General features: G+C 44.1%; 1 protein-coding gene across 1 annotated transcript; it reads left to right on the forward strand.

Moving 5' to 3' along the window:
* The first annotated feature begins 774 nt into the window (after positions 1–774).
* Positions 775–8,622, forward strand: LOC142814496 (uncharacterized). The gene is made up of 4 exons (XM_075893264.1): positions 775–909; positions 1,390–1,662; positions 7,146–7,700; positions 8,608–8,622. Exons 1-4 carry the CDS (start codon positions 775–777, stop codon positions 8,620–8,622), a joined length of 978 nt encoding a protein of 325 aa, XP_075749379.1.
* The last annotated feature ends 1,202 nt before the right edge of the window (positions 8,623–9,824 follow it).

Below are 9,824 nucleotides of genomic sequence, written 5' to 3' on the forward strand. Positions count from 1 at the left end.
TCGCCATCGTTCAATGTTAGCTGTACGGCGTGAACTGTTGGCTCATCGTCATTCGTTCCGGGGGTCGCGCTGTGCCTGCACCGCTGAACTCACGCTGCACAATTTCTGAACTTCGCGTGCACAGTCGTGAACTGGTTCCAATTGGTGCAGGTGAACCACGGACCTACTGCCCTCGTTGTTCAGTGGTGGTCAGTTGTGTCAACGCAGTCGGCGTTGGTTGTGCGGTTGACTGTGCGGACCATTCTAACCGTTGACAGCCGGCGGATTCTGCTACCGTATCGTGTTGGAGATTGCATGTGATCTTCCAGTTGTGCCTGTCAATTCTGTTGCACTTTTCGCGTTGTAGCTTGTTCGCATTTATTTCTCTATCTAAGTGTGCTTGAAGTGTTCGTGTGCAGCTGCTGAAAAGCCAACCCTAACATGACCCGTGCACTCGTTGCCGGAGACTCAATGTTGAAGTACCTCACAGGGTGTTTCACATTGAGCTCCAGGACACATGTCGAGGTTCGCTCATTCAGCGGTGTGCGGATCGAGAAATTGTTCTCTTTAATTGCTCATTCTCTGGCAGATGTGCACGTGGTCGTTCTTCACATTGGCACTAACAATGTCGGTGAAGAACCCCTCGTGCTGATTGCCAGGTTCCGATCACTGATCTCCAGAATTCTTGATGTCAATCCGTCAATCCGTGTTGTAGTGTCTGCAATTCTGCCGAGACAAGCGAGTTTGCGCCAGTGCCAGTGGGCGCTGTCTGTCGGAGAATTGGAGGCGTTCAACATGGATGCCGGGGAGACGAATGCCATTTTGCAGGCGCTGTGCCACAAGAACGGCTACGGTTTCGTGGACGGCACATGCGAGCTAATGGGAATGCTGAAGGCTGACGGCGTGCACCCGACGAAACATGTTAGCCAGGTAAGCAATTAATGTGGATGTTATAAGGGGCTAGCTGCCTAGTCGGTAGCGGCTGCGGACGATCAAAGTTACGGGTTAGCGACGAGTCAACGACACATATTGCAATTGTTGCATTTAGAAGATACGAATTCAATCCTCCAAGAAAACGTAAGCGTGCTTGCAGCGCTACAGTGCACGTGCTTCATTGAAAGCGCCCGCGAAAGATAAAATTAGGTGAAATTAGGCGTGTGTAGCTGTGATAGTCGTCCTACATATAATTTCCACGCAATGTGGTACCGCGCGGTGAAGGCCACGTAAACGTGGACGTTGGAGTATTTAGTTAGCGGCATTCCGCTACGGCCTTTTTCGTTTTTTCCAGAGTTAATTCGTTATGTTGGCACTGCAGGTCCACGGACGACCTTTGAACATAAGTTGCATAAGAGAGGGCACGGCAACGTTCTCCAGAACAACATGTCTAAGCTTGCATGGATTGTCGTGCAGGTGTTTCTTCTTGTCAAGCCTGGTCCGCTGCCTGATACTGGACGGCCATCCCACTCTGGGCATGCGCCACTGGATCGCGCTCCAGGCACGTGGAAACCACCGTCGACATCGCAGCTACGCACCCTCGTCTCCAGTGAACCACGCCGTTGGCTTCAGTCATCGGTGACGTCAGTGGAGCCGAGTATAAAGCACCAAGATTTCGCCTTCCGCCTCAGAGGGCACGGCAACGTTCTTCAGAACAACATGTCTAAGCTTGCATGGATTGTCGTGCAGGTCAGTTTTCACACCCCTAATTCATCTGTCCGTACTAGTTGCTACGCTCTTTTGATTCTGCCGTGCCCTCGGCAATGTGTCCAAATTGTTGACGATTGCTGGTCTGTCTTGACGATTTTGCTGTGTGGTGATGTGGAGAGCAACCCTGGTCCAGATCTTGAGGAACTTATAAATAGTATACTAGCTGAACTAAAACAATCTAAAGAGGAACAAAAGAAACGCGACACCATACTTTCAGACATTAACAAAAAACTTTCCAAACTAGACGAAGTATTAAAGGTATCAAAGGCGAACGAAGAAAAAATAAAGAAACTGGAGGGAAGAATACAGCGCGTAGAAAAGGCTCTGACAGAACAAGACAAAAAGCTTGTCGATTACGAAGATCGTTCAAGAAGGAATAATTTGGTCGTATTCGGCATACCGGAAGGACCAGACGAAAACAGAGAAATTTTGGAAGACAAAGTTGTTTCTAAAGTTTTCCAAGACACCCTAAAGGTCACAGTTACTTCCGTGGAGCGCATTCATAGAATTGGACGGGTGAATGAACAACGCCCAAGGCCGGTCATTGTGCGGTTGTACAATTACAACGAAAAACTTTTGCTTTTCAAGAAGTGTAGCATACTAAAAGATTCGGGTGTATCAATATCTCACGACTACTCGCAAGCAACACTTCAGCTACGAAAAAGGCTCTGGAAAACAGTAAAGGACAACAGAAGTCAGGGTGATAAGGCGTACTTAGTTTATGATAAGCTTTACATCCATAATGACGTCTACGTATGGGACGAGCATCAAAACCGTAAAAAACTGTTGCGCAGCGCTGCGCGCTCAGAAGATTGACATCACAATGACGAGCAAACCTTAGCGCACAAGCGGCTTCGTTTGATAAACCTCAATGCACAGAGCTTGCGGAACAAACAAGAACAGTTTGAACATGTTCTGCTATCCTATGATCCTCACATAGCCGTAATTTCAGAAACCTGGTTGCACCCTGACGATCGAGATAGTTGCGTGTTTCCGCCTTCATATACGTGCTATCGTAAGGATCGCAAAACAAGGGGCGGTGGCACTGCAGTTCTTGTCAAAAGTGGTGTGCCGTCACATCAATTGCCCGAGATTGATGTCGACCACGAAAGTGTGCTTTGCAGATGTGAATTTTTACGAAACCAAATCATCGTCGTAGGTCTGTACAGACCGCCCAATGCTGAGCCAGATTTCTTGTTAAAACTTTACAAGCTAAATAAGTATCGCAACCAAATTCTTTTAGTTGTTGGGGATTTCAATCTGCCTTGTATTAATTGGGAAACACTAAAGTGCGGCCCAACAGACATACCGAATTCTGAAATTTTTCTGGACATGCTCTTGGCGTTTAATCTGACCCAAACCGTTTTACTTCCCACTTGGGTGACAAGCTGTACGTCTTCGATTCTAGATCTCGTCTTGTGCTCCTCAACTATAACTGACATTACCACCGATATTTGTGAGGGAATTTCAGATCATAAATTGGTATACTTTACGTCATTGCTCCCACGCCAATCCAACCCACCCCAATACAAACCTATTACTATAAAGCAGTACACATCTGCAGATGATGTAAATATAACTAATTATCTCGAGGAAGCCATTGTTTTGTTTGATGATAGTGATGACATCAATACATTATGGACAAAGTTCAAAGCGCACTGTCATTTCTGTATCCAGCATTTTATTCCAGATAAAGTGAAAAAAGTTGGCAGGACGAATCCGTGGATAAATAGAGAAATAATTCATGTGAAGCGCAAATTAAAACGCTTGCGGAAACGTTCCAATGCTGCTCAAGCAGACATTTCTAATTTACAGGCTACATTAAAGTCCAAATTAGCTGCTTCTAGGGATCACTACTTTAATGTGACACTCAATCGTTTTGTATCCGGAAGTCCCTCTAAATTTTGGCAATTTTTATCTCATAAGGGTGGCACGAGGCTTGATCAAATCGCCAAGGGTGATCGGGTACTTACTGATCCAAGAGAAGTGGCGGAGGTGTTTAACGAGTATTTCCAAAGTGTGTTTTCAACGTCAGATCCTTTAAACGGGGCTGTTTGTGAAAATGATGATTGTGGTGTCATTCAGATTTCTTTGGAAGGTGTCACAGAATTGCTTTTGCGATTGGATCCGAAAAAATCGACAGGCCCTGATGATATCCCTTCCGCATTTCTCAGACGCTATGCTACACTGTTAGCCAGGTTCCTTGTAGTCATTTTGCAGAAATCCGTTTCGTCTGGTGCGATACCTGATGATTGGCGTATTGCACGTGTGACTCCTGTGTATAAGAAGGGTAACCGTCTCAATTTTTGTAACTATCGGCCCATCTCTCTCACCTGTCATTGTTGTAAACTGCTGGAACATATTATCGCAAAATACCTCAATAACTTTCTTCAATCCCAAAATATTCTCACTGAGCACCAACACGGTTTCCGACGAGGTCTTTCTACTACTACGCTGTTATGAACTACAATTAATGAATTTGCGAAGGCTCTAGATGCTGGTAGCCAGGTTGACGTGATCTTTTTTGACCTCTCGAAGGCGTTCGACAAAGTTCCCCATAAAAAATTAATAAATAAACTGAAGTCAATTGGCGTTCCTTCAGATATAACAAATTGGGTCACATCTTACCTACTAAACCGAAAACAATACGTAGAGATTGAGGGCTCGCGCTCGCGTTTCTTAGACGTTTTTTCCGGAGTACCGCAGGGGTCCGTACTCGGTCCTGTTTTATTTAACATTTATATTAATGATTTGGCTCAAGCAATAGATACCAGCGTATCAGTTAAACTGTTCGCAGACGACTGCATTCTTTTCAAAGTCATAAACTCAACGGCAGATCAACAAGTTTTAAACAGAAACGTCGGTAACTTGGAAACTTGGTGTTCCGAGTGGAACATGGTAATTAATCTAGAAAAAACTGCTCACTTGTGTATCACCAACAAAATCAACAAGTTTCACTTTATATATGAGATAAAAGGGTCATAGATTACACAAGTCGAAGAATATAAATATTTGGGTGTTACAATTACCTCAAGCCTCAACTGGACAACCCATATAGTAAATACGTCCTCTTCCGCACGTAAAAAACTAGGGTTTCTAAAGCATCGATTAGCTAATGCCCCCAGTTCCTTAAAGCTTAAAGCTTACAAAACAATGGTAAGGCCTTCCTTGGAGTACGCCTCCGTAGTATGGGACCCTCACACAAAGAGCAATATACAAAAGATAGAAAAAATTCAGCGCCTGGCAGCCCGTTTTATTTACAGTAGGTATAGACGCCGCGAATCCCCCTCTGCGATGTTGCAGTTGGCAAATCTTGAACCTCTTGAGGACAGACGACGAGCTGCTTTACTTAACTTACTCCGTCTAATATATTTTTCTTAACTCGAAATAAAGCCAGAAAACTACATGGTAAAGGATTCTTCCAGGCCTTCTCGTCACAAAAACAGCTGTAGCATCAAGCCAATTTTCGCAAGAACTAATTTATACAAACACTCTTTTTTCCCGAAATCAATCTCTGAGTGGAATTTGTTGCCCCGAAACTCTACTCTTCTTTCCTTTTCACCATGAAATGCGCCTTGTGTTTCCTGGCTTTCACAATACTTGTTTGATTTAACAATTTGTTGTGTGCCTAAGAGTGTGGTGCTTTGCTTATGGATTGTGTTGCAGTGGGTGTACTCAGCCCTCTGGAAACGAGTATAATTTGATGGTGATTGCTATGTTTTTCTTACATTTCGTGTGTAACAGTATCAATTTTGTTGTAACTTTGTTGTACTTTTATTTTACCTTTGAACTTGCTGTACCTTTCCTGCTTGGACCTTAAATGGTTCGCAGTATATCATGAATAAAAATAAAATAAAATGCTTAGATCGTCGGAATCGAGCGGCTGCTTGTTGATCATGTTTTGCACATGTAGAGCCTTCCGAAATGATTTGATTAGAGTGAAATGACGCGTGCAGTGGGACTATTTGCGACTTCGGCTACCAATGATATAAGCGGGTTTTACTGTGTGTTCATTACCACAGTATATTTGAGAGGCGCCAACGGGTAAGCTCACTGGTGCACAGCCTTTATGCAACAGCAGCTCCTTTACTCAGAAGTGCAGAATAAGCAATCTGACAAGAACTACTAAGGAGGCCAGTGAGGTTACCTCCCTTATGTGCATTATCTCTGCCATGAGTTGACAAGCATCTGGTGTAAATGTGAATTCCCTATTGTGCATCAAAGGAAAGATCAATACTACTGTTACTGTTATTGTTATGAACACAGATCATATTTCATCAAACCCATGTTAGCCCATTTTATTCTCTTAATTGAAATACTGAAAATGAGATGTCTGATATGCCTTACTTGTTTCCAAAACAGGGCAGCAATGTCTGATATATAAAGTAAAAATTCTGCAAGTCATTTATGTAATTCGATCATTATACATCGAACGTCCCAGCCGTTTTGGCAACCGTCTTAAATGTATTGGAAAAAAATCTTGCTGGAGCACTGTGTTTAAAATAGTGAAGTGGTAAAATTTTTCTCAGAGAAAAAATTTTGGGTCACGTGGCTGCCTTCTGAGTTACCTGAAAATTGCAGAACTCCTCGCATTCGATCAGGTCGGCATCAGCTCACACAAAGTCATGTAGACCAACAGCACCTGGTGTCGCTCCATTGAAGCTGAAATGCCAAACAACACTGTACGTAAGCAATTTCTGTGAGGTCTTGGCATGCGTTTGGACAGAAGCACATCAGCAAGAAGTTAGGCAGTCTACAGAACATCTATCGAAATTATGGCACAGTATATGTCATGTGCTGATATAGTTACCAACAGAAGCATTAGCAAAAAGTCTTCTTTTGAAGTAAAAGAAGTCATTTTGCTATCATCATTGTCCAACAACCTAAACAGCAATGGTTGCACCAACGCCTTTTGGCAAATACCCAAGTGCCCGACTTGTGAAATGAGCGCCGCTGCAATTTTTTTACATCTACTTTCTCACCTAGTTTAAGGGTCTAAAACAGTCGCATATTACTAACATGTATTTTGGGAGTGCTTTTAAAATCTCTTCGCTGTTGAGAGAGAGCAAACACCTTGTACCAACAGAAGCATTAGCAAAAAGTCTTCTTTTGAAGAAAAAGAAGTCATTTTGCTATCATCATTGTCCAACAATGTAAACAGCAATGGTTGCACCAATGCCTTTTGGCAAATACCCAAGTGCCCGACTTGTGAAATGAGCGCCGCTGCAATTTTTTTACATCTACTTTCTCACCTAGTTTAAGGGTCTAAAACAGTCGCATATTACTAACATGTATTTTGGGAGTGCTTTTAAAATCTCTTCGCTGTTGAGAGAGAGCAAACACCTTGTACTCAATGAATGTTCATCATGGACGTTATATTTCTTCATTGCTATGAGAACTTCATTCTTTGGGGCTTCCGTTATGGTGGGGTTCAACTGTAAATGTGCTCTTCTGTGTTCCAGCTGTTGGGGTGCCTGCTACGTGCAGCCATCAAGGAAGCAAGCAAGGACCTTGAGGCAAGCCACAATGGAGCATTACAGCAGCAGCACCAGAAAGAAAAGGACCACAAGAAGCTTCGATTCCAGTACAGTGATCAGTCAAAAGGGCTGGCACAGTATTGGAATAATGTAACTCATTTCCCAGCTCTTTCCACAGACCCTATGCTTGTTGTAGCCCCTGCATCTCCATGCAAGGAAATGTGGTCGGACGTTGCACGGAAGTCTGATTCTGCTACCCTACAATGTCACAGTGCGATGTCAGTGACACCTAAGGTCACAGAAACAGACCCTGCTCATGGGTACCCTTCGCTGCCAATAACTGCAGTGGCATGCACCAGGGCTTCAGCTGTGACTGTTTTCGCTCAAGTAAAACGGCACCCTGTGCGCGCTCCTGCACTTGTCGGTGGTGTGTGGATGCAGCACAAAGTGAAGAAGACTGGGCGTACTGCCGTGCCACTGTGCCCTGCTGCTTTTGAGCAGAGCCCACCTTCTGACTGTGGGCCACCCGACGCCTGCGACGTAACATCCACGGTGAGCCCCCAGTCAGGAGGTGTGGTTCTGCGCAAGGGCAGCAGTGCGGCTGACACCAGCACTTCCACACCTCGTGATGATCCCCGTGTAGAAAAGGAGGTTAGAGTCGAAAATAGGAAAGGGCACAGTAACAAGAAACCAGTTTCTCCTGCTCTTGTCAGTGGTGCGAGTGTGCACCACAAAGTGACGAAGACTGGGCGTACTGCTGTGCCACTGTGCTCTGCTGCTTTTGAGCAGAGCCCACCTTCTGACTGTGGGCCACCCGACGCCTGCGACGTAACATCCACGGTGAGCCCCCAGTCAGAAGGTGTGGTTCTGTGCAAGGGCAGCAGTGCAGCTGACACCGGCGCTTTCACACTTCGTGGTGATCCCCATGTAGAAAAGGGGGTTGAGTCGAAAATAGGACAGGGCACAGTAACAAGAAACCAGTTTCTCCTGCTCTTGTCAGTGGTGCGAGTGTGCACCACAAAGTGAAGAAGACTGGGCCTACTGCCGTGCCACTGTGCTCTGCTGCTTTTTAGCAGAGCCCACCTTCTGACTGTGGGCCACCCGACGCCTGCGACGTAACATCCACGGTGAGCCCCCAGTCAGAAGGTGTGGTTCTCTGCAAGGGCAGCAATGCAGCTGACACCAGCGCTTCCACACTTCGTGGTGAGCACAGAGCAACTTCAGCAAAATTGTCACACAGCCATATTTGCACAGGTGGAGGAAATCTTTCTGTAGGGAGCACATTCAGCACTTATAAGGAGTTTAAAGCTAGCTGAAGGATGGAAAAGTGAAGGGTTCCATCCGATGCGTATTGAAAAATCAGATAAAAACCCATTGTGTACTGAGAAAGATTTAAACAAAGCAGACTTTCCTTATGTTCGAGTTAAATTTGTTTGTTGCCACGCAGGGCATCCAAATCTGAGGGGACAAAATATTCGATCCAATCAACGCTTCAACTGTACAGGTTGCAACGTTGAACTGAAGCTTGCGCTGCGGGTTTCTCTACAGCCCTATTATGAAGTTGTAAATTTAGCGGGTGTGCACAACCATAAAATAGGTCCCGAGGAGCAACTTCAGGAGTTGATTTCTTGTAATGTGAAACCTAAAGAACTAAAGGATGCCATTCTGAGGAAAACGGGAAAACACGTTACTTCTCGTGATATTATAAACATGAAGCATAGAACGGTTCAAAAAATTCAGGACAATGCTCATCATGGAGCCCTTCTGTTAGAAAAAATCAACGAATTGTTTTCAGAAAACTCTGGGTGGAAGGTTCATATTGACAAGAATACAGAAAATGGTCTCTTGTACATATTGCTTCAATCAGAGCATATGGCCCAGTTACTAGAAAAATACCCTGAAGTGTTGTTCTTTGATGGTACGTATAAAGTTAATAAAGAAGGGTATATCTTGCATTCGATTATGTGTGAAGATGGAACAAGCCATGGGAGGCCTGTATGTTATGCATTTGTTCAGCGGGAGACATCAGAAATATTAACGTCTTTCCTAGAGACATTCCTTTGTTTGAATCCTGTCGTAGAGGAGAAGTGCAAAATTGTGGTAATGGACAAAGATTTAAATGAAATGAATATAATTCAGCAGCTTCTGGCCAAATGTAGAATCTTGTTGTGTTCGTGGCACGTGTTAAAGTACTTACACACGAAAGTGATGCAGCATAAGTCAAACAGTCTAGATAAGAAGTATGTTAAAGATATAATTACGAAACTGGTTTTTGCACATACCGTAGATATATATCAAAGGCACTTGCAGGACTTGGAAAAAGCACTTGAAAATGACAAAGCCCTTGTGCAGTACTTTTAAGAAAATTGGCACAGCTGCAAGATCATGTGGGTTCATGCTTATCGTGCAAATGCATGTAGTTTAGGAAATAATACTAACAATCGAATGGAAAGCCATAATCAAAAGTTAAAAAAATATCTAACACGTGACATGCGCTTAGTGGAAGCAGTGAAAGCTCTGATAAGGTATGTAACCCACGATGCTCTAGCACTCAGCCATATGCAATATAAAGAAATGAGAACTTGCATTGACACCAGTAAGACTGATAAGTTTTGCAGTGAGGTGTCAGCAAAATACACCGAATATGCTAGAAAATTGGTATGT

This window comes from Rhipicephalus microplus, chromosome 4, assembly GCF_043290135.1.
Source record: "Rhipicephalus microplus isolate Deutch F79 chromosome 4, USDA_Rmic, whole genome shotgun sequence".
Classification (NCBI taxonomy): Eukaryota; Metazoa; Arthropoda; class Arachnida; order Ixodida; family Ixodidae; genus Rhipicephalus; species Rhipicephalus microplus.

Coding starts and splice junctions, on each gene's coding strand:
- LOC142814496 (XM_075893264.1), top strand. CDS start 775: ATGGATGCCGGGGAGACGAATGCCATTTTGCAGGCGCTGTGCCACAAG. Junction 910..1,389: donor CGACGAAACATGTTAGCCAG/GTAAGCAATTAA, acceptor ATTGTCGTGCAG/GTGTTTCTTCTTGTCAAGCC. Junction 1,663..7,145: donor TTGCATGGATTGTCGTGCAG/GTCAGTTTTCAC, acceptor TCTGTGTTCCAG/CTGTTGGGGTGCCTGCTACG.